Source organism: Danio rerio, chromosome 7, assembly GCF_049306965.1.
Source record: "Danio rerio strain Tuebingen ecotype United States chromosome 7, GRCz12tu, whole genome shotgun sequence".
NCBI classification, from domain to species: Eukaryota; Metazoa; Chordata; class Actinopteri; order Cypriniformes; family Danionidae; genus Danio; species Danio rerio.
Window position 1 is genome coordinate 53,332,467 of NC_133182.1, and position 26,845 is coordinate 53,359,311.

At 34.6% G+C, this 26,845-nt stretch overlaps 1 protein-coding gene across 12 annotated transcripts in view; it reads right to left on the bottom strand.

Annotated features, from left to right (window-relative positions):
• nhsl2 (NHS-like 2) overlaps window positions 1-26,845 on the bottom strand; it is a 155,426-nt gene that overhangs the window by 16,319 nt on the left and 112,262 nt on the right. For 11 of the 12 annotated variants that reach the window (XM_009303450.5, XM_009303449.5, XM_073907323.1 and 8 more), the window contains exon 2: window positions 4,669-4,821. In XM_009303450.5, coding sequence (XP_009301725.1) covers window positions 4,669-4,821 — 153 coding nt within the window. Of the gene's footprint in view, window positions 1-4,668; window positions 4,822-8,703; window positions 8,796-26,845 lie in introns of those variants that run through there. The other variant, XM_073907329.1, reaches the window with a different exon arrangement.

Here is a 26,845-nt window from a genome sequence, read left to right on the forward strand (position 1 = left end):
CTTTATTAATCCGGGGTCGCCACAGCGGAAAGAACCGCCAACTTATCCAGCACGTTTTTATGCAGCGGATGTCCTTCCAGCCGCAACCCATCTCTGGGAAACATCCACAAACACACTCATACACTATGGACAATTTAGCCTACCCAATTCACCTGTACCGCATGTCTTTGGACTGTGGGGGAAACCGGAGCACCCAGAGGAAACCCACGCGAACGCAGGGAGAACATGCAAACTCCTCACAGAAACTCCATCTGAGCAGAGGTTCGAATCAGGTTCAAACCAGCGACCCAGCGACCTTCTTGCTTGCATATATATATCTATATAATGAAAAGTAACTAGTAACTATTTAAGTGTCAATACTTTTTTACTCTTACTCTAGTAAATTTTTAGGTTTAAATCTGAAAGAGTATCGTGTTTCTTTAAAGAAATAATCTAATAGTCTAATAAATGAATCGTAATGGTTCAGATTTTTTGAGAAATCCACGCCAATGCGGTACATCACCAAATATAAAGTGGTTCTGGTAAAACGTGAAGGCTTTCCATTTAGACACTAGCGGAGTGTAGAGGATCACAAGACTGGTCATGACATGAAGATGACAGATAGAGATTCGGCTGTGGGGAATAAATGGTTAAAGTTTATTTTCACAAAAACACCACACTATAGCCAACCTAATGCTGTGTTTGTTCCTGTCATTTTTCTGATGATTGATACAATAATCTACGCTGCAACACAGGATTTGCTGGCTGTTTCCTATTAAAGGAAGGAGCAGCAGAGACTATTATGTATGGAACTTTGTCAAACTTTGACAGGGACTTTGTCAGCAACGGTTTCAGTTCATATGAACACGTTTCTTCTTCCTCTAAATCATAACATGTAAGTGTCATTGAAATTATTGCCTCGTTTTTGTAGTTTGCAAAATATGTGTTTAATTGTGTGTTGTAACTTGTAATCGTTCAGCGTGGCTTGTAAATTACGTATGTATTATAGATCAGTGCTTGTACTGTATCTCCCAGGTTAAATATGCATGGGGCTAATCACATATTGCGTCTTAAACCACGTTAAAAACGTGACGTGTGCTCCACGTGAACTCACGATCCTCTGCCTTTTTGTCATTGCTATGGCCACCATCAGCAGGTCCTCACACGTGTGGTTGTCACGGTCACGCAAGGATAGTTATATCTTTAAGGGCATTTATTAGTGCAATGCAACAGATGCAGAGAGATGAAGCAGGTAGGTGGTGGAGCAGAGGGAGAGCGATCTCACTCACAGTTCATATGGCAAGTATCAAATCTTCAGTCAAACTACATTTAAGCTTGGTCACCTCTCTTTAGCAGTTGTGTTTGGATCCAGAGGCGAAGAGGGAAATCCATGAAAGAATATGAGAGGAAGAGGGAGAGCTGATGAAGTGTACCATCCAACGTTGATTCCAGCCGGTGAGTGAATGAAGGAGTTGGGTATATATAGTGTGTAGTGATTGCAGGTGTATGTGTGGGTTATCAGTAAGTGGGTGATTGTTTACAGGTGGGTTGAATGGTGGATGGTGATGGGGAGCAGTGATTGGAGGACCAGGAACAAGCTGAGGGTGTGACAACGGTGCAGTCATTTTTCAAAATAGTTCAACTATTTCCACTGTGTGAATTAATACGGAATAGCCGCATTTCCACTGTCGGGCCATGGTTTTTATCAAGCCAGGCTAATCGCCCGGAAGGTTGAGCAATGAGGCCGAAATCATGTCGCATTTCCACTGTGAGGCTAGTAGCTCACAGTGCATCACGCAATCCATGGCCCCAGAACGTCCCCCGAATTAAACGTCACACAACCCGACCAGTTCAGTGTGAATCAGGCAGATAAAACACACCATCACATCATCACGAAGCCATTAAAATGAAGACAACAAATGACTCGTTACTTTACGGTGTTACAATATATGTCTATACACACAGGACTGTGTGATTTCATTTATTATATTAATTTACTCGCCGACCCACTGCTGGCATCGTGCATCGAGTGGTCTCACCACTAACAGAGGGACCCAGCGCAGTGAGCGCACCCATCCAAAATATAGAACCACAGAAATTCTCTGGTAATACCTTGATATGAAATGTATGAAATACTTGCTCATAAGAGCAAGTAATAAAATATAGCCTATATTTCTTTGCGCTCAGCAGCTATCCACTAATAAAGCTCTACATTTATTTATTCATTTTAATTTTACCATGTTATATAAAACATAAACACTTGTTTGAGGACACAGAACACATTTTGTGTTTGCAGTTTTCCCAGATGCATTTCTAAAACGGTGCTGGACTGCATGACAGAAAAGTTTCCGCTTTCACTCACCAGAAATGAGTTGTTTGAATGATTTGATTAATATCATCGTATCAAAATACTTTATAAATAATATTTTAAACCTCCTCCGGTGTTTATTGATTTTAGAAAATATCTAAAATCTTTTTTTAGACCTTTGTAAAATGAAAGTTTAATATGGCTTTAAAACGGTTTGATTTATGTATTGTAGCCTATATACCTAAATTGTTATAGTTAGCTTTTGTTTGTTTTATATTGGTTTATTTATTTAATGTGTTTTTCATATATCCGTTGAAAACAAATACAATATTTGTAATTCTTTAAATTATGTCAATATAGCTCAGGCTATTTTATCGAGATATGACACTATTGTTTTAAGCCTACAAAAGTAGACACGTAATTTGTAAAGTTTTAAGTATCTCTGTTGTATTCATATTGGGTATTATCTCCAAAATAAACAACAAAGAAAAAAGCTGCTCGCAGCATTAACAGAGCAGTCAAGAGAGCAATTTTTCCCCAGGTTTCTCACACACATACACGTATCACGCACAAACACACATTTTAAACTTGACAAAAACTCTTGATAACCTTTACTGGTTGCTGTGCCTTTAATATGGTTTAAAGATATTTATGCATTACTGAAACATCAGGAGAACGCAGCAAAGAACAGTCACTATGGCTATAAATTAAAACTTTTTATGCAACAGCCTTACACTTAAAAGGGAAACATAAGGGCGATCATAAGCAAAAAGACCCCTAGACTGTAAGGTGTTTTGTGCAATAGCCTATCTTAAACTGAACAGTATGTTTTCTTTTCCCCATTTATTTATTTGTTTGCCTCATATACTCGTGTGCGATCAGAAAACTAGTGTAATAACTGCATGCCAATTTTAACAGACTCGGGCAAAGTCTGCCTCTTCTTTCACTCCGCCTCGAAGCCCCAGCTGGCTCTCTTTGGCCCAAGGTATTCAGCGGGCCTGCTGGCCTCGAGAAAGCACCGCTTTGGTCCGATCAGGACCCGAAAGTGACAGTGGAAACGCGACAGGCCTTGGCTCGGCCTGGCTCTTCCTGGCTCGCTCGCTTTAGGCGCGATAGTGGAAACATGGCTATTGTGTGTCATTGTTATTACTTGGGGTTAGTGTTAAGAGTAGAGTAATATGCTGGTGTTTGACTGCATTGCTTTAATGCATTCCTGCATTGGGCTCTCACATACTCTGTGCTACTTCATAACAATGGTGGGCGTTTCTCTCAACAAACACAACAGATTGGGTCATCGGACCAATCAGCGCAAAATAGCTTCATGCTAAAAAGGGGTTTAGGAACAAATGAATCACTGAACTAATCATATGTCATAATTAATCATATAAGTTGTTAAGATAATTAGGTAAAAATTGATGCATATTATAAGACAAAACCAAAATATGGTGTTTGTAATGCATAATACGGGCTCTTTAAGTATGTCAAGCACTTAAGTACATTTTGTGGTTTTCAACGAGCCTGTCTTGTCTGATCCCATTGATGAAACACTTCTTGATACGAGGGCCTTACATCTCTGTAATACTATAAATATCTTTTACACAAATGTTGCTCTTTGTCCATATTTCAGTCTTCTTAAAGTTACAAAGAGCAAGTATATTTATGGCAAATAATATTCTGTCTCACTCAGTATCAAGTTTTGAAATAACAGATTCTTAAACTTTCCTCACTCCCACCAAGTCTTTTTATTTGGCTGCATCCCTGGATGGCAGACAGGCATATGCCATGGCAAATTGCTATTTATGCACATAGCACAGTGCCACAGATTCGTAAACACTGACCACCCACTCACTGTTGTTTAAGCAACAGCTGCCCAGTCGATCTGATGCTGAGCTTAAACCAGAATAGCATCTCAGATACGTATTAATAGCTGACATCAAACAAGAAAGAGATAAAAGAGGGAAATTCAACCACGTACAGTCGCATGCGCTCACTGGCACAGGAGTCACGAGCGATGCTGACATATTCATTTAGCGCATAGGCGGAAAAAAGCAAAAGAGAAAGGGAGACTGTGTGTATTCTCAACAAATGGAAATTAATCTAATGGATCCCAAAGTATGAGTCAGAAATACAGAGGGAACGATGGGAGACGGGCGCAGGGATGCTCAGAGGAGCAGAAAAACAAACACTGCCTCTCTTCCACGCTCTGGGAAACACAAGACGGGAATGGAAGTGGAGGGTATTCGCAGACGGCACGCATGCAAGGCGATGCAAAAAACACACACACACACAGAAAACAGAAGGAAAACACATGATGGGCAGAAGCGGGCAGGCAGACGGTCAGAGAAGCACAGAGCTGAAGTGCAGCAGCTTGACTCTCCTACCTTGCAGCAGACTCTGTAGGTTGAGCTGAGCCTCCTGGTGCAGCTCCTGCACACACTCCGGCCTACTCCACGAGCCGAACACATTCACATGCTGTTGCCATGACGATTGGAAGTGGGCCGTTCGTTTGCTCTCCGAGTCCAAGTTGGTGGCGGCTGGCAGAGAGAGAGAGAGAGAGAGAGAGAGAGAGAGAGAGAGAGAGAAAGGGAGGGGAGAAGAACCAGAGATGCAGATACAAGGAGGAAGTGAGAGAGAGAGGGAGAGATGCAGAAAGGAGGGAGGAGACAGGAAAACATACATAAATAAAAACTGAAAGATTTGCATATCTTTTTTTAAACATTTGCATATAGGTATCAGCATCAGCAGAGATGGAGCAACGGTACACTCACAATCAAAGGGCTGCAAACTCGTAATCACAGCAATTAATTCATTACCACACAAATATGCTTTACTGTCTGGCAAATCGAGCCAGGTACCAAAACAGAAAGATGTTTCTGCATGCCTTTACTGGACAAAGGAGGTGCTCTCTCCTGCTCTACGGAAGTATTTTAGCATCTAGACAGTTTATAAAATACTTTTTATCTTTATCTGTAGGCAGTAATTATAACCAAAACAATTAATAACATAAACAATAAGCTGTAAATTATTTTCTTCCTGTTCTATATATTCTATTAATCCTTAAAGGGCAAATACTAATTCATCAGGCTTATAATTCAATAAATATAATTCAATTATTCCATATGAAATATATAATTCATATTAATTACATAGAATTAATAGCTGCGCTGGACAAAAAAAAAAAAAATAGCACAGCATTGTATGCTTAATTTGAACAAGAAAAAAATATATTAATACTGAAACATTAATTAAATGTTATAGAAAACAAAATAATAACTTTCTCAAACATCAACAAAACACATTTTTTAAAAGTAAATTAAAAAGCAGAGTGATTGTATTTCTTGAAAAGTAATGCTTCAATTATTAATCTGCCAGACAGAACCTTATAATTCCAAGCGGAAAATGACTTTTTTAGAATTAGAAGGTTCTGTCTGCATGTGCCCTTTTTTTGTTTTTACCCTAATTTTCATATTAAGAAAATTTTAATAATTTAAATTTAGAGTACATTTAAAGGGTCACAAAACATCAAAACACATTTTTTTTGAGCTGTTGAAAGTCGTATATGTGTCCCACACTGCTAAAAAAAACTATTAGGACACATATATTTTACTAACAAGTGAAAATTGGTTGTTTTTGCGTTATTTCGAGCAAATTCGTACTTCCGGTTTGAAACGAATTTTTGAAGCTGCGTAATGGTTATGAGATCTTAGCATGTATTCCAGCATGTAGACTGAACTTCTGTATCTGGGAGTACCGTATTACGTCTCAGAGTGTGTTGCATTCATTCATGAATAAGACCTGGTTCAAACCAATTAGTGCACTTTATTATGTATACGCTGCGACTTCATTAATATGCATGCTAGCTTAGAAGACTGTACCTGAAACAGTGTTCAGACGGCAGAGAGACGCCATGTTGTGTTGCCAAAAGAAGTGGGAAAAGAATAAGAATTGTTTGGAGATACGGATCGTCAGTGTTGCTTTCATAATTTGCTACAATGAAGGTTTTGTTTTCATTTTCTCTCTATGAGAGCGCTGCTGGACTCAGTGCACGCAACGTGCGGCAGAAATACGTGTCTAAAGAACATTGTTTACCAGAGAGCTTTTCTTATCTGGAAATTGTTAAATCTGGATTTGCCGCTCATCTCCTTTTAATGTCTCTGTCATGTTAATGTATGAAAGATAACTATTATGCAAATATTGTTTTATGCATAATTACTATTTATAAACATTGTAATTACATTGTTAAAACATTGTAATGATGTAGTACAAACTTTTATCTTGGCTATAGTTACTATGTAATAACATTGCAATTACATTGTTAAAGGTTGTAATAATGTAATAACAATAATACATTGTTTAAACATTGTAATTTCATTGTTAAAGCATTGTAATGTAATTACAAACGTTTGTCTTGGATGTAACTACTATGTAACTAGTATGTAACAACATCATAACTACAATGTTACAACAATGTAATAACATTGTAATTACTACAATATTATAGCATTGTAATTACATTTAACATTGTTATTTTATTGTGAAAGCAATGTAATTAGGCTAATAATGTTATTATGTTATTAATAGTAATTTCATCCAAAATAAAAGTTTGTAATAACATTATTACAATGCTTTTACAATAAAATTACAATGTTATTGCATTGTTGTAACATTGAAAATTCCAATGCTATTACATACTGATTGCATAGTAATTACATCCGAGATAAACGTTTATAATTACATTACAATGCTTTAACAATTAAATTACAATGTAATTACAATGCTATAACAATATAGTAATTGCAACATTATTACAGTGTTATAACAATGTAATTACAATGCTGTTAAAATGTAGTGATTACAATAGTAGTTAATGCAATTACAAACATTTCTGACAACATCATAATTATATTTTTATAGCAATGTAATAATATTGCAAGTACTACATTGTTTTAACATTGTAATTTTATTGTAATTACAATCTTTTCTCTTGGTTGTAATTACTATGTAATAACATTGTAAAAGCATTGCAATTGCATTGTTAAAACAATGCATCAACATTGCAATTACTACATTGTTAAAGCATTGTACTTGTATTAAAATATTGTAATTTCATTGTGAAAGCATTGTAATTATGCTAACAATGTCATTAAATAGTAATTACATCTAAGATCAAATTTTTTTTTATTATATTATTACAATGCTTTAGCAATAAAATTACAATGTTATAACAATGTAGTATTGTTATTACATTATTACAATGTTTTAACAATGTAATTATGATGTTATAACAATGTAGTATTTACAATGTTGCTACATTGTCATAAAGTTATATCATATTTTGTTATACAGTATTTTATCCAAAATAAAAGTTTGTAATTACATTACCACAATGCTTTCACAATTAAATTACAATGTTATAAGAATGTAGTAATTACAATGTTATTGCATTGTTGTAATATTGTAATTATGGGGTTTTTACATACTAAGTACATCCAAGATAAACGTTTTGTAATTACAATTACAATTTCAATGCTTTAACTATTAAATTACTATGGATTAACATGTTATTACAAAGCTATAAAAATTGAGTAATTAAAATGTTATTACACTGTTATTACAATGTTATTACACTGTTATTGCAACGTTGTTACATTGTTATTGCAATGTAATTACATTTCTATAACAATGTAACTACAATGCTATTAAAATGTACTTACAACGCTGTTACGATGTTGTTACATAGTATTTAAATAGTAGTTACAACCAAGATAAAAGTTTGTAATGACGTTACAATGAAATTACAATATTATAACAATGTAGTGATTACAATATTAGTTACAATTATTATTAGTAATTACAAACATTTCCTTGAATGTAATTACTATGTAACAACATCATAATTATATTGTTTCAACAATGTAGTAATATTGCAATTACTACATTGTTAAAAAATTAATTTCATTGTAATCTAATAACAAACTTTTCTCTTGGTTGTAATTACTATGTATTGACATTGTGAAAACATTGTAACAACATTGTAATTACATTGGTTTAACAATGTATCAACATTGCAATTGCTACATTGTTATAGCATAGTACTTACATTGTTAAAACATTGTAATTTTATTGTTAAAGCATTGTAATGTAATTACAAACGTTTATCTTGGATGTAATTACTGTAATTAGCAGGGCTTTGCAATAACACTCACCAACCCGCCAAATGCGGGTAAATTTCCACTCTGGCTGGTAAGACAGCCGCTCCCACTAGCCACTTTGTCTGGTTGGAAATAATTTTTACATTGTAGTTTTCTTAAAGCAGGGTTCGACAATAAGGATGGCCCAAAATGTAATCGTAGAATTGACAAGCAGCACGACTGACAAAAATAACTGTGCTTGCGCGAATAAAAGCAGGTGAATACCTTATGAGAGGATGATTACTCATACGCACTGGTGATGTGATGCTGGCGACTGGTAAAAAGCGCGTGCGCTCCAGTTTACTTGCATGAAACAACTGTGTGTAGAGGAAGTGCAATTAGTGCGATCGGTTCTCTTTGTAATAGAATAGACAAAAATACTTGTGCACCCACAGTCCTGCTGTTTTTTAAGAGCTCAATATTGAAAAAAATAGACATACATTCTTTTGTAAGCAGCAGCAGTAACTGTTTACATTTTAATAATTCTTAGAACAAATTAAAAGGCCTAACGTTAACTGTGTGCATGTGATCATCCTTTAATTATCACACACAATGTTTTTACCTGCTTTCTTTTGCTTACAGTTATTTTTGTTAATATAGTTAAATTATCATGCTTTACAAAAACATTGCTTTAATAGGAGATTAACTCCCCATTTATGTGTAGTAACTGCTGATCTGGGACCTTTAGCAAGAATAGATTACTTTGCATATTTTAGATACATGACAAAATATCTTTTTAAACGTCAATTAAAAAAAGTTTTGTTGAATAAAAAGGACATGTCTAGCTATATTTTGCTTGTTTTGACACATTTAAAATTTGTGGCAAAAAAATCATTATTTTTTCTTTTGATGTAGTCATTTTTAATTTTGAGCCCTAAAAAAGGCATGTGAAATAAAACTACTTGCATTACGACACAACCTATTTGCTCATGCACAGTGAGCAAGCTCATGCACAACACACACAAAAAGTGAAATGAATGAGTAGGCATGTGGACAACGCAACGTCTAAATCAAGTTATTTTAGCATGTCAAAGTCAAATTCATGCTTATAAAATATGCTTTCCAAACAACAAAATTGTGGCTAGTGAAAATGGCGAATGGCTAGTAATGTTGGAAATCTACTTGCCACAGTGGCTGGTGATCAGAAAAGTTAATGTCAAGCCCTGGTAATTAGTATGTAATAACATCATAAATACAATATTTTAACAATGTAAAAACATTGTAATTACTATATTGTTATAACATTGTAATTTCATTGTTAAGGTATTGCAATAATGTAAGTAAAAACTTGTATTTTGGATGTAATTGCTATGTATTAATATTGTAATTACATTGTTAAAACAATGTAACAACTTTATAAATACTACATTGTTGTAATATCGTAATTACATTTTTAAAAAATTGTAATAATGTAATTACAAACGTTTATATAGGATGTAATTACTATGTCATTGCATTGTAGTTACATCCCAGATAATTTATAAATGTAAATATTTATTTGTATATTGCATGTACAGTACTTGGTTAATTATAGTTGCATCCGTAAATATACACAGTACACTTTATTATAAACGTTAAGCTTGTGTGCAGTTAATGTGTCATTACATTGTAATTACTATTCTTTACATTGTAACTACATTGTAACTACATTGTAATTACACCCAATATATTTATGAACGTTTCTTTGTATATTTCATGTAGAGTATTTGTGAATTTAAACATAAATATACACAGTACCTATGTTATTACAAACTTATTTTGGATGCAGTGACATAGTAATTTCATTGTTCAAACATTGGAATTTTTGAGATGTAATGTGTAATTAAAAACTTGTCGTGTGCAATTACTGGGTCATTACATTGCAATTACTATGTCATTGCATTGTAATTACATTGTAGTTTTATCCATGATAAAGGTTTGTAATTGTATTATTGCAATGCTTTAACAATGAAATTACAGTGTTATAACAATGTAGCATTGTAATTACATTATTACAATGTTTTAACAATGTAATTACGATGTTATAACAATGTATTAATTACAATGTTGTTACATAGTTATAACAATGTAAGTATAATATTATAAAGTAGTAATTGTAATGTTATTACATGGTTATAACAATGTTTTTACAATATTATTACAATGTTTTTTATATTGTAGTTACAACCAAGATAAGTTTGTAATTACATTGAAATTGCAATGTTATAATGTAGTAATTGAAATGTTTTTACATTGTTATAACAATGTAATTACAATGCTATTACAATATTATTACATAGTAATTACAACCAAGATAAAAAGTTTGTAACTACGTTACAATGAAATTACAATGTTATAACAATGTAGTGATTACAATATTAGTTCATTCAATTACAAACATTTCTCTTGGATGTAATTATTATGTAACAACATCATAGTTATATTGTTATTACATACTGATTACAACAAAGATAAATGTTTGTAATTACATTACAATGCTTTAACAATTAAATTACAATGTTTTAATGTGTAATTACAATAATATAACAACGTAGTTGTTGAATTGTTGTAACATTACATTGTATATATTACATAGTAATTGCAACCAAGATAAACGCTTGTAATTGTGTTACAATGAAATTACAATATAATAAAATGTAGAGATTACAATATTAGCTAATTCAATTACAAACATTGCTCTTGGATGTAATTACTATGTAACAACAGCATAACTATATTGTTATAACAATGTTATAATATTGCAATTACTACATTGTTACAACATTGTAATTACATTGTAATGTAACTAATTACTTTTTTCTTGGTCGTGTTTACTATGCTATAACATTGTAATAGCATTTCAACGTATCAACATTAAAATTACTACATTGTTATAGCATTGTACTAACATTGTTAAAACATTGTAATTTCATTGTTGAAGCATTTCAGTGCAGTTACAAACATTTAATTAGTATGTAATAACATCACAATTACAATGTTATAACAATGTAATAACATTGTAATTACTATATTGTTAGATTATCGTAAGTACATTGTTAAAATATTGTAATAATGTAATTAAAAACTTATTTTGGATGTAGTTGCTATGTATTAATATTGTAACTACATTGTTACAACAATGTAACAACATTGTAAATACTACATTGTTGTAACATCGTAATTGCATTGTTAAAACACTATAATAATGTAATTATAAACTTTTATCTTGGATGTATTTACTATGTCATTACATTGTAGTTACATCACAGATAATATTTACAAATTGAAATATTTATTTGTTTATTGCATGTACAGTACTTGGTTACTTATAGTTGTATACATAAATGTACACAGTACACATGTTATTATAAACGTTAATCTTGTGTGCAGTTACTGTGTGTTACATTGTAATTATGTTGCTATTACATTGTAATTACCTCCAATGTAATAATTATAAACATGTTTTTGTATATTTCATGTAATGTATTTGTATTTATACAAATAAATAATTTGTATGTATATGTAAATATGCACAATATATATGTAATTACAAACTTTTACTCAGGTTGTAATTACTATGTTGTTACACTGTTCATTACATGTAATAAACTTTTTTTTTGGATGTAATGACATTTCAGATGCAATTACAATGCTTCAACAATGTAACTGCAATAAGCGTAAATATACACAGTACACATGTAGTTACACACTTAAATACTATATCATGGCATTGCAATTACATTACTATTGCTTTTAAATTACATCCAAGATAATATTTATAAACAAATGTTTTTTCGTTTATTTCATGTATGGTATTTGTGTTTATACATAAATATACACAATACTTTTGTAATTACAAACTTTTATTTTGGGTGTAATTGCTATGTAATAGCATAGTTAAAACATATTAATAACATTAGTATAGCATTGTAATAACATTTTTATAACTCTGTAATAACATTTTTATAACAGTGTACTTACATCTATGATAGTAATGTAACTGGCAACTTATTTACATTATTTGATGTTTTTTTATAAGTTGTTTACATTTTAAGACTTTAAATTAAATACGAACCCTAGCTTGGCTCTATAAGGTTCTTTCTGTGTGCCAATCAGCATTTTGAAAGCCGACTAAATAATTTCGCACAACATAAAACTGAGAAGTAACCTTAAACTATATAGATGTGTGTAAATGTGATGATTTAAAAGCGTTTTTTTTGACATTGACATAAAATGTTATATTCTACTTTGTTGAAAAAGAAACAGTTATTTAAAAGCTTATTAAATGTTAAATGTAAAATATTTTTATTTGTGTATATATTTTAGTGTTTATTAAACTCAATTGTTCACTGTCTGTTTTCTTTTTAAAGTATTGAAGGGCAAATACTTAACTTAATTCATAAGCCATTTATTGTAATTCAATAAACAGACTTATTATAAAGTGGGTTCCCATATGGTCCAGTTAGGTCTCAATGCAAAGGCATTGGCAAATTTATGCATACAATTTTATACCTTTAAAATTCTGCAAGCCAACAACACCTCTTTATTTAAAGCTCCCTGCCAAAGAGCAGAGAGACAGAAAAAGACACTGATGAAAAAGGACGCTCATTTATCTCCCAAGAGGTTAACTGAGCACACTTAATTACAACTTCAGCTCCAGCTCTCCATGAGGAAATTAATATGCTATTTCTACCTCTTATGTAACTGATTTTCAAAGCAAAAAGATTGATGGAATTCAAAGCAAAGTCAACATGTTGAGCATCAGGACAAACAGAAGGGCCTTTTTCATGAGGACTGTTTGGGAATGACAACAGGAAATAAGACAAGGTTTAAGAAGGGCCTAAATGGAACTACATTTTAAAAAGCATTGCTGAATATATGAAACTATATACTGGACCATAACCGTTCTATTAGTTCCAACAGTGTCTTAGAATGTGGTATGATGTTTTAGTGCAATTATAAGACTGGATTATGTAATCTGATGCACAGCACTAAGGTCTTTTCACTTTTCAAAGTGGGGCTAGTGTTTCTTAGCAGCATCATTTAATTTCATGCACAGTAAAAAATAACAAAACAACAGAATACATTTATGTGAGTAAAATACATTGCTTCTGGTATGCTCAATTGCACATTTCAGATGACAAATCCACTAGAGGGCACTTTTTACTTGTTTGTGAATCTGAAATACCTTACTTATAGAGCATTATGTTGTACATTTCAGATAAACGTCTGTTTTGTACACATCCACTAGAAAGCGGAGTTTGTCAGATCACCAAGTGAACCACTGACCTAGACTCATCTCCATGACCATGGCAAAAAGTTATTCATATGGAGATAGATAGCTGAAGGAAACATATTTGATAATATAAGTTATTTTGTAGTATTTAATTGGTACTCTACTACTATTTATTTAATTTTAAAAATTTTATTTTATTTATTTTTACTGCGCAAAAATAGTCCTGTATTTGTCAACAATATGTCCCTGCAGATATAATTAGTGTCAAAAGTTGATGGCATCATAAAGATCTGACCCATAATGATCATTTACTGTAAAATGCAAACTGCAGTCAAAACATGTTTAACTATAAAAACTGTTTAAAAATGTTTAACTATAAAAAAGTGCTCAGAGGCAGCTCAAATAATGCATCAGTGCTCTTTGGGCAAGGGACCCACCAGAACAAACAGTAAAAATCAGTCCAAGGCACTTAAAAATATGTGTAAAAAATATCAAAAAGCCTTCATTCACATGGCTAATTCTTAAAAAACAATGTGTTATGGCAGAGAGCTGCCTTTGTCAGGGCACAAGTATATTTTTGGAGTTTTACAAAAATGTAGTAAGCATGTTTTTACAATTCTTTCAAGAGTTCCCACTCAGAGATATTTGACTAAATAAAATTGTCACATTTGCCAGCATGTGACGAACTACAAATCCCTACATGTCGCTATACACACACCTGTGTCAGGTTTTAATTTCTCACACACACATAGCTGAAACCTGTCATCAAGGATTCTTTGGACTATATATACACCCTGCTGCAAGCATTAGTATTTCTGTCACGTAGAACTGCTTAAAAAAACTTAAACCCATAACTAAAACTGTGTTTCTTGAAAGACCTATGCACAAAGTTGTTGTTCAGCTTGAAGCAGATTAAGAGTTATAAAGATGAAGTGGTTAACAGAATGTTTCCATTTTGAAGTAAAATGTGTAAATCATAGACTATATTGCAGTTTGAAAAATCTCACATCGTGCAATTTGGTGGGGAGTGTAACTGTTCACTGTTATGTTGTACATTGTTTACAGTTGAAGTCAGAATTATTAGCCCTCCCTTTGATTTTCTTTTTTTAAATATTTCCCAAATTATGATTACCAGAACAAGGATATTTTAACAGTATGTCTGATAATTTTTTTTCTTCTGGAAAAAGTCTTATTTGTTTTATTTCGGCTAGAATAAGAGCTTTTTTGAATTTTTTAAACCATTTTAAGGTCAAAATTATAAGCTTCTTTAAGCTAATTTTTTTTCAACTGTCTTCAGAACAAACCATCATTATACAATAACTTGCCTTATTACCCTAACCTGCCTAGTTAACATAATCAAGCCTTTAAATGTCACTTTAAGCTGTCTAGAAGTGTCTTGAAAAATATATAGTCAAATATTATTTACTGTCATCATGGCAAAAATAAAATAAATCAGTTATTAGAAATGAGTTATTAAAACTATTATGTTTAGAAATAAAAAAATAATATCTCCGTTAAACAGAAATTGGAGAAAAAATAAACAGGGGGGGGGGTAATAATTCAGGGGGGCTATTAATCCTGGCTTCAACTGTATATAAGTTATGTTTTCTAAGATTATTTTGGTTGTTAAGGAAATAAGTTACATTTATTATTTGTGAATTTATTTTTGTTATTTGGTTCGGGACTTTTATTTTGAAATCTCTTCGGTTGTATGTAACGGTTGACTACCTGTAAGGTTCACATTCCCGGTAAGCAAGCAAGCGGCAAACACAAACTGTTTGCATGTGCACGCCAGTGAATGTTTTAACTTCAAAGGACTTGAACAAGAGATTTAAGGAGTATTCAAGACTATAGACATATAGCATGCAGCCAACGAGGTATTTAACTTTATATTTGTATTTTGTGTTTGAAGTTTCTAAGGTTTTGTATTTATTGTTTGGTTTTCACTGTGGATTTTGGGGGAAAGGCCATCAAATAAACCAGTATTACGGAAACCAATGCCAGTGTATGCTTGAGAGAAATTACAAATGTGAAGACAAAAGGATCAGATCCAAGTGCATTCAATGGTTGAATTGTTGTGCAGATAAACAGGTGGTAAATAAAGTAACATCCAAAATCATAATCGTACAACGAATCAAATTAACAAACAGAAATAAAACAAGAAACTAAGACAAGACTATGGTACACACACATGACACAAATTAAAGACTCAGTCCCAAACTAATGTGTGCAGGGTGTGTGTATATATACATATTCCAAACAATCCTTGATCACAGGTTTCAGCTGAGTGTGGGTTTTAGTGGAAAGTGGACACAGGTGTGTGCATAGCGACATGTAGGGATTTTTAGTTCGTCACTAATTTGTAGTTCACCAGCAATCTTTCCAGACATAGATCACAAGCGAACGTGACAAGAAAATGCATATTTGGCAAAGATACCCTAACTCATGTTATTCCCCTTATCAGAATAAAAAGAGAGATAGGGGTCCACGCACAGTGTCTAGCCCGGCTCCAGAACACTCCTCCCTCAGACTTATGTAGGTATTAGGTTTAATAATGTGGAGTTGGGGTGGTGGAGGGATGCTGAATTCGAGAGAAAACAGAGGTATTACATCTTTAACTATTTATAGGGGTTTGGTCCTAAGCTGATTAGAAAATAGAATGATTATGAATAATAAATTAGCTTCATCAAAATTGATCATGCCTCTCCTGAAATTTGTTTATAAAACATCACTTAGTGTATGAGCACTGTCATAGGTCTGACAGATCGCACTATTGTGTCTTTCTATTCGTTTTCATTCCTTTAAACCCTTTTAACACATTTTGCACAATTTGTTTTTAATAATTTTTATTCTTTGTTGTTTTTATTTCTTATACTTGTATACTGTTCATGTTATTTTATCTTTTATTCTTGTTTATATAAAGCAATTTGAATGACCAGTGTGTGTGAAATGTGCTATATAAATCAAACTTCTCTTAATAATAAATAACAATATAAAATCCACTTAAGTAAATACTAGTAAATAAGTAGTTAGTTTTGGGTCCTGATAGATTTTCTGTCACAGACACAGTGCTTCAGGACACTGTTTCTCAACCACATTCCTGGAGGACCACCAGCACTGCACATTACCATGTCTCCTTCACTAAAGACCTGATTAAGATCATCAGCCCTATTGCAGAGACTGAAAGACCTGTAATGTGTGTGACAAACAAAGGAGACATCTAAAACGTAAAGTGCTGTTGGTCCTCTAGGAACATGGTTAAGAATCACTGTAGTAAGATACAAATCTAGGCTCAATAAACCTAAACATTGCCACCATGTTTGATTAAAATACAGAATATCTACACAAAAAGTAATCTCCCTCCTAATTAGAGTAAGACTACTTGAATCGTCGTCTGTCTAATGTAACATCTAGTCTTTCCATGTTTCCATTTCTTGTCGTGCCAACCATACACCCCTGAACTCAGTCACATACATGCTACGCTTAATTAGCCCAATGCTCTCACCTTCATTAGTGGCTGATAAACTTGCATGAGTTGAATCTGTGAACTACAGGACATTTAACATGGCATGACGTCTCTGCAGCGAGACCCTTACATGATGGCTCTAATGACAGAGGCCATCTGAGACACTACTTGGCTTTTCCTTATTCACATAACAATCACGCTGTGCTGATTAAAAGCATATTCTGATGTGTTTTTTGGTCAAACTAAAAAGGCCTGCCTTCAGAAGCTCTGAATAATTCATATATTTTTTTATATTTGTTTGGTGTTCTAAGAGGAAAATCCAGTTAAAAGAAGACAAGCGAAACGGGGGAAAACCCTCAGGCTCTGTTTACACTAAGTCTTAATGCACAGGTTTGATTGTTTGACCATATCCATTTATTTGTTTACATTCACTTTGGGCATGACCGGTATCGGATTACTGTGTTGACTTAAACCCCCCCTAAAATCCGTCGGTGATCAATTTACTATTGACATGGCTGACCCTCAGTTTTTAAACGGCTATTAAAATTCCTGATATAATTCATGGTCAACTGTATAAGGATTAAATGTAAATAGGGTTGCCAACCGTTCCTTAGAATACGGAATCGTCCAGTATTTACGAAGGAAATTGCTTGTCCCGTTTTGAATCAATACAGGACGTGTTTTGTGCCTTATTTATCTTTTTTTTTTTAAATAGCCTTTCATGCAAATCATCCCACTCACATTTTATTAAGATGCCTCATTTCCTACTTTTGATTGGGTAATACCTAATGTCATTGTTAGTTTGATTGGTCTGTGTCCAGTGAAGTGGGCGGTCTTTTCTTGAAGTGGGCGATCTGTCAAGTCTTGAAAGAGAGTAATAGAAGATGCTTCTCCAGGTAACCCTCCTTAACGCAAGCGACTGCAAAATTACCGCAAAGAGTGGGAGGAAACAAATACCTGGCTGCAGAGTGTTATAAATTGTTATCAAGCCAACTGCACGATTTGTCGGAGAGCGTTCTCTGTGTCTCTTGCGGATCTGGCAGACGTGTGACATCATTGGCCACACAATTATGTTTCTTTTATCAGTTTAAATGTTTAGCAGTTTAAAAGAATCCCAAGTAATAGGCCTACTTTGTACTTCAATGTTGGGACAGATACACACATTGCCGTTAGATGGCGCCGCTAACTCGGTTTAGTGCTCATGCTCTTGTGTCCACAGAATATAACTTTTCCTGTAATTTAGTCGACTCTTTAACAATATTAAGTCCAGTTGAATTGAGCAGCCTAATCTACTTTAACATTCCACCCTGAAAATATATCATACATTGCTAAAAAGAGTTTATCACTTTCCCTTTCTCTTTCCTTCAGCGCAGTCTCTGCTTTTTATTAGTTTTAATTAATTGTAAAATATATTTTTCTGAATTTGTAATATCATCTAAACTTATGAAACTTTCAGGTATCAAATCTCAAGTGCTAAGCTGTAGCACTAAATTAATGAAGACATAAGGACAGCCTTTTCCTTCAGACACTAGTGGAGTGCAAGGTATTATGAGATTAATCATAACAGTAAGATTATTATCCCTGAGAGATAGACCCAGTCTTCTTTCTCCAGATCCTGTAAGTGTTTCTCCTTCTTACACAACATGCAAGTGTCATTAATACTGTTGCCTCGTTTTCTGTAGTTTGCAAATTATGTGTTTAATTGTGTGTTGTAACTTGTAATCACTTCACACGGTTTGTAATCCCGTATCTATTACAGATACGTGCTTGTTCTCAGGTTAAATCTGTATGGGGCTATTCACATATTGCATCCAAAAACATGCTAAAAAGGTGACGCATGCTTCTTCTTTTACTGATTTGAATGCGTTTCTGAGCTTGCGATCTCCTGCTATTTATTTTTGCTATGGCCACAATCAGCTGTTCCTACACACATGCAGTCAATTTTCAAAACAGTTCAACTATTTCCACTGTGTGAATTAATATTGAATGTGTGTCATTGTTATTACTTGGGGTTAGGTTTAAGAGTAGAGTAAATGCTCGTGTTTAACTGCATTGCTTTAATGCATTCCTGCATTGGGCTCATATACACTTACTGTATATACACTCATATACACTTCAATCTGAATACATCATAGCCATGCTGAGTGTTTTTTCTCTGTTTCGTGCTGAATGCAGTCAACCACTCTCAACAGACTGGGTAATCGGGCCAATCAGCGCAGATTAGCATCATGCAAAGAAGGGGTTTGGGAACAAATTAATTGCTGAATGAGTCATTTGGGAGTTTTTGGGATAATTAGGTAAAAATCAATGCATATTATAAGACAATGAAAGTGTTTTTTAGGCATATTGATGATAAAAATAGGTTCTAGCTAGATTTGAAAGGATCTTTACCATTGTGGACGTCACTTTGAGTCTTTAAAAGCCCAGAATGTCCCTTTTACTGTCTGAATTAGATCGAATTTACAGAACGGCACCCGTACACGTCTCACTCTCCTAGCTGCATACCGGAAGTCTCATGAAAGTGTTTTTTACCCTTGCATGCATATCAGCCTGTTGTTGGAGACCCCCAAAACCAAAATATAACCTTTTATAATGCATAATAGGGGCTCTTTAAATATATATAAATACATTTGGACCACATAATTTAATTATTGCTTCATCAGGATGTGAAGAGACCTTCAAACAGCAACAAAACTATTTTAAAAACAAATGAATAAAGCAGACTAGTCATCTAGTAAGTCGATAGAAATGAATGACTACACATGTGAAGAAGTCTGTCTATTCTTAGACATCTATTCGATATTAACTGACAGCTCACATTTAGCCTTGTTTTAGCCATGCCGTCTATGTTTAGACCTCTAGTGGTTGACTATTAAACACAAAATTGCCTGGCAGGATATCTTTCGTCTCTTCCATTTACAGCACACTAGGAGCTTGATGAGAAGATAGTGAAACTTTACAATACTGCAGGACGGAGCTACTTTCACACACTATTTGTTTTATTTTTGATTGCCAATTATTTCTTCATCTCAAGGAGCTACTGCCTTCATCCTCAAACACCCCTTGGCTGTATGGACATGAACTAATAAATAGTGCATAAAATCGACTTCCATTAAATATTCTCTACTTAGCCAACGCTAAAAGCTTTGATGAGTGATTCCCTTTTTGTTCAGATATCGTCATATTTTTATCCACAGTCGACTGAGCTCTTGCTTCACACGCGAGAATTAAAATGTAAGTGCCGTGTTTAGAAACACAATGACAGAAGCTCGCACAGATTCAGCAAGAGTAAAGGATACACTCATGAAATGGTGTCGGTGTCCCTCACCAACTCGTATCGGCTCACATACACGCAGGAATCAAATTGTGTTTTTGTTCTGTGATCGTACAGCGAGTGCTGCCAAAAGCAATTACTCTCACAGGATAATTGTGGTGGCATGAATCCCAATCTGAACTCTCTTTCTGCCCTTCGCCCAATCTTTCCCTCTTTCCTTTCACCGATGTGTGAGATTGAAGCCTTTCCACACCGTCAAGCAAGACTCAAGACCTTGATGACTTTTTTACTGAGTGCACACAGAGACCGTACACAGCAGCTCCGAACGTGAGGTGATAGTGATCACTTCCTCAAAGATGTCCGACGGAGTTAAGGGAAGGTTCATGACAACATCACCACCATACCTGGATGAGCACCAATAGAGAGCTGTGAAACACTGCAGTGAATGATTGCGATTTACTCCGGCAGATGGTGTGTACCCATCTCAGTCCTCACAGTGATCATATAAAACAGCCGCACAATTAATTAAATCGATCGGCTAATGATGAAAACACTCACATCCGCTCTCAGCTGTCACATCTACACAGAAACATTCAGCTAAGGGTTGGAAACTATGATCCAAGTGTGAAATCAACACATAATGTCTAAGCCAGACTTGCACCCTACATGGACGCAGCTCATATTTATGGAAAGATTGTGTTTCCCTGTTGTTTTTTTCTCCATGGTAACTGTATGTACAGTGTGATGATGAAGCTGTGAACACAGAGAGGGTGAAAAATTCCTATATTAGAGTCTAAGTGCTTTTATTAGAGTTGAAGAATGTCTTGTTGTTCTTTGTCTCCTTTGCTCAAATAAGAAATGGGGCAGGACATGTTAAAGGGTCTGTCATGATTCCATTTTCATTGCAGTCAAGGAAAACTACATTTGGCATTTGGTACCACCAGGGATAAAAGCAATGGATATTTTAATATGAATTTCAGCCAAATAAAATAATTTATATATCAGATTTTACACAGCTTAAAAGACTTCTGTTAAGGTTCTGTTATTAATTACTGACCCTCATGTCAATCTAATCCCCTAAGACATTTGTTCATCTTTGAAAATAATGTTAAAGGGCACCTATCAACCTTTTAAAATCAACTTTTGTAAGCTGTTTGGACAGAACTGTGTGTAGGTATAGTGTGTCCACTGTCATATTGGGGTGATAAAAACACAACAAGTTTTTTTTTATTTAAAATAGAATCCAAATACCTGAAATTATGTTACAGCCTTATTCCAAAAATTTTTTACATTTATTTATTTCCTCAACATTCTACACACAACAGCCCATAATGACAATGTGAAAAATTGAAATTGTTACAAATTTATTAAAAATAAAAAAGCTAAAAAAATCACATGTACATAAGTATTCCCAGCCTTTGCAGTGAACTTCTAAATTGAGCTCAGGTACATTCTGTTTCCACTGATCATTCTTGAGATATTTCAGCAGCTTCATTGGAGTTCACCTGTGGTATATTCAATTGATTGGACATGATTTGAAAAGGCATACACCTGGCTATATAAGGTCCCAGGGTTGACAGTGCATGTCAAAGCACAAACCAAGCATAAAGACAAAGGAATTGTTGTAGACCTCCGAGACAGGATTGTCTCGAGACACAAGGCTGGAGAAGGTTTCAGAAAAAATTCTGCTGCTCTGAAATTTTCAGTGAAAACAGTGGCCTTCATTTACCATAAGTAGAAGATGTTTGAAACCACCAGGACACTTCTAGAGCTGGCCGGCCATCTAAGCTGAATGATTGGGGGAGAAGGGTCTTAGTCAGGGAGGTGATCAATAACCCCATGGTCACTCTGAGCTCCAGCGTTCTTCTGTGGAGAGAGGAGAACCTTATAGAAGGACAACCATCTTTGCAGCAATCCACCAATCAGGCCTGTATGGTAGAGTGGCCAGATGAAAGCCAATCCTCACCTGGAATTTGCCAAAAGGCATCTTAAAGACTCTTAGACCATAAGAAACAAAATTCTCTTGTCTGATGAGACTAAAATTGAACTCTTTGGAGTAATTGTCAGGCGTTATGTTTGGAAAAAATCAGGCAGTGAAGCATGAAAATCCCTACAGTGAAGCATGGTGGTGACAGCATCATGTTGTGGGGATGTGTTTCAGCAGCAGGAACTGGAAGACCAGTCAGGATAGACGGAAAGAGGAATGCAGCAATGTACAGAGACATCCTGAATAAAAACCTGCTTCAGAGTAATCTTGACCTCAGACTGGGGCGACAGTTCATCTTCCAGCAGGACAATGACCCAACGCACACAGCCAAAATATCAATGGAGTGGCTTTACAACAACTCTGTGAATGTCCATGATTGGCCAAGCCAGAGCCCAGACCTAAATCCTATTGAACATCTCTGAAGAGATCTGAAAATTGATGTACACCGTCGCTTCCCATCCAACCTGATAGAGCTTGAGAGGTACTGCAAAGAGGAATGGGCAAAGGCAGGTGTGCCAAGCTTGTGGCATCATATTTAGGAAGGCTTGAGGCTGTAATTGCTGCCAAAGTTTCATCAACAAAGTATTGAGCAAAGGCTGTAAATACTTATGTACATGTGATTTTATTACTTTTTTTATTTTTACAAATTTGCAATAATTTCAAAAACTCTATTTTCATATTGTCATTATGGGATATTGTGTGTAGAATGTTGAGGAAATAAATTAATTTAAACCATTTTGGAATAAGGCTGTAACATAACAAAATGTTTAAAAAGTGAAGCGCTATGACGACTTTCCGGATGCACTGTAGGAGTGCAGATAAGAGAGCTCTTGGATTTAATAAAACTATTACCTATGTGGACCAAAGATTTCAGGAGAATAGAACAACATTAGGATGCAAAATGAATTACTGAATTTTCAATTTTGAGTGAACTAACCCTTCAAGAAACACAAACAAATCATTCATTTATTCATTCATTTTCAGCTCCTTTGTTAACCTGGGGTCACCACAACAGAATAAACAGCCAACTTATCCAGCATATGTTTTACGCAGCAGATGCCCATCCAGACGCAACCCAACACTGGGAACACACTCTTTCACACAGATATGGCCAATTCAGCTTATTCAGTTCTTTGAACTGTGGGAGAAACCGGAGCACCCAGAGGAACCCCACGTGAACATGGAGAGAACATGCAAGCTCTACAGAGAAATGCCAACTGACCCAGCCTGAAAAATCATATCTTCATAAGTATTCACAGCGTGACACCCCCAAACAAATCATATTACTTGATTTCCTACTTGTTATTGCTAGAAATAGGTGAGTGGTATTTGGGCACTCCAATCGGAGAAACATTCTCATACTAAAGAGTGATTTATTGATGACAGAAATGTACAAGTCATCACTTTTTCTGTGCATGTTCCCAGAGGAATAAGGGGCTATTTACACAGAACATGAGATGCAGGCCAGTGGTATAGGGGAAAAAAAACAAGGTCTTGCGACTTGAGAGTTTTTTTTACTGCACCAGCAGACATCAGTCAACACCAACCCTGCTGGAAAAAAATGCTGGTTAGATGTTGTGAAGCATGGCTGCTGGTTTGAGCTTATTTAAAGTAGTTCTTAGCTGGTCATGATCTGATTTAAGCTTATGAACCAAAGAATCAGCTCAAGACATACAGTGCTGTTTGGTTTTTTAAACTAAGGACATCATCAGGTCATGTTATGTTACCCCTGTTGGTATTTTGTGGCAACTGTTGGTGCTTGATTTCAGCAATTAAACATGAGAGACATACTATAATCTGGTCATTCTTGCCACTGGTCAGCGTCTGACTGTGTAATGTCTTTTAACATTATTGCCAGGATTATAGACCACTTCATGCATTAGATGATGCAAAAATGCAATAAAAAAGTTGAATACAGGGGTGTCCAAACTGGGCCCTGGAGGGCTGGAGTCATGGAGGATTTAGCTCCAACCCAAATCAAACACCCCTGAACCTGCTAATCAAGCTCTTTCTAGGTATACTTGGAACTTCCTGGCAGGTGAGTTAAAGCAAGTTGGAGCTAAACTGTGCAGGAAACCGGCCCTTCAGGACTGAGTTTAGACACCCCTGGTCTAATATGTTACTCTATAGTGTATAAAAAACTATGAAGTGCAAAAATGCATTGTGTTTGTACAGCCCCAAAGGCTATATTGTATATTTGAAATGTTCATATCTGCTGATTTAACTGTGAAATGAACATTGTCAATTTTTCTTTACACTTGTAAATGACGGAAAACCTACAAACTAAAAACCACAAAACTCTAATGTTGATATCAAGATCATCAATATAGTATACAGTACAAATAAATGTGTGCTATCCATATGAGAGAGAGAAGGGGAAATATTTTCATTGGATTTATTTAGTTTTGCATCAAATACAATGTTATCCCATCTAAATATTTAGGTTTTAAAAAAGTATCCTTAACATGGCTATTAAGTTACTTAATGTTAATATTTTAATGTTATAGAATAGACAATGTACTGCAATAATGTCATCTTTTGATTATAATAAGGTTATTCAAAATGTTTTCATAATGTTTCAGTGTCGTTTCAGTGTCATAACGTTTCATGTTGTATTAAATGTTACTTATGTTATTAGAACATTCTATCCACATTGTATTAATGTTCTAATATCAAAAATTACAAAACTGCTACTGAACCATTATTTTAATAACGTTATGTACTACAATTTGAACAGCTTTCATGCAAATATATGGAAGGTTCTGATAACATTCCATGTTATCTAGTAATCAAGTAATCAAGACACAACAACACATTTTACTCACATTTATGTTTCCCATACAGCTTTCACAGTATGTGAAAACATTCACAGACCAACAAACCAATTGGAAAAAAACAACATTAAAGCCATAGCAATAGAGTGGATGAGCTAAAGATGGCTTATATATTTTTGTCAACTGTTATTTAAAGGGAAAGTTCACCCAAAAATGAAAATTCCGTCGCCATTTATTTGCCTTTTACTTGCTCCAAACCACCCTCTGTTAAACGGTAAAGAAGATATTTTGAAGAATGCTCAAAAATGACTTTAACACTTGTTTAAACTACTTATTTAAATTAAGCTGAAACAACACAGTTCTTAAAAGCTTTTTGGAACAACTTAATTGTTTTAGGTTTAATCCACTTAGAAGTGGTTAGTGGTTTGTAACAGTCTTTAAAGTATCTTCTTTAGAAACTTTGTTTGAAACTACATAAGGGTGAGTAAATTGAAAAAAAACTATCCCTTTAAAGGACATTCTGTCAACATTTAGGAAATTTCTCAACATGTGTTCTTCAGCGTTCTCGTGTAACAAACATCAACCATCAAAGTTCAGTTGCAAAAAGACCACAAAAAGGGAAGACACGTGAAAGTTCTCGGATGTTGATATTCAGGATGATTGGATGCAGACTTGAGCGCAAAACTCGCTCAAAAAGTCCCAGAAGTCAGTGCGGCTGAATAAGGGAGGTGGTAGGCGCAGCATTCTATACCTGTTTTTTATTAAAGTTCATACATATAACTTATTTATCTCAGGAGTTTCTCTAAATGAGACGGTGAAAGTGAACTTGGAAATCTCAATAAAGCCATAAACACATTAAGGGTTATTTGCTGAAATTTATATTAAAATATGTTTTGTAATGCGAAACGTATATTTTTACGTTTTTTGTGCATATTATATACACTGACTGGTCATTTCATTAGGTACACTTTACAAGTACTGGGTTGGACCTGCCTTTGCCTTCAGAGCTGCCTTAATCCTTCATGGCATAAATTTAACAAGATACTCGATATATTCCTCAGAGATTTTGGTCCATATTGACATGATAGCATCACGCAGTTGCTGCAGATTTGTTGGCTGCACATTCATGATGTGAATTTGAGTTACTGTTGCCTTACTATCAGCTTGAACTAGTCTGGCCATTCTCATTTGACCTCTGGCATCAACAAGGCATTTGCGCCTACAGAACTGTCGCTCACTGGATATTTTCTCTTTTTTGGACCTTTCTCTGTAAACCCTAGAGATGGCTGTGCATGAAAATGCCAGTAGATCAGCAGTTTCTGAAATAGTCAGACCAGCCGATACTGCACCAACAACCATGCCATGTTCAAAGTCCCTTAATTCTCATTTCTTCCCCTTTTAATGCTCGGTTTGAAGTGCAGCAGATCGTCTTGACCATGTCTACATGCCTAAATGCTGAGTTGCTGCCATGTGATTGGCTGATTAGAAATTTGCATTAACAAGCAAAGGGACAGGTGTACCTAATAAAGTGCCCTGTAAGTGTACAATATGTTGAAAAGGGGAAAAACAATAAATCGTTGTATGAATGCTGTAATGTTTAAATCATTTTCCATTAAAAATGCGTGAAGGTCACGTGACCATCAGGAAAAAT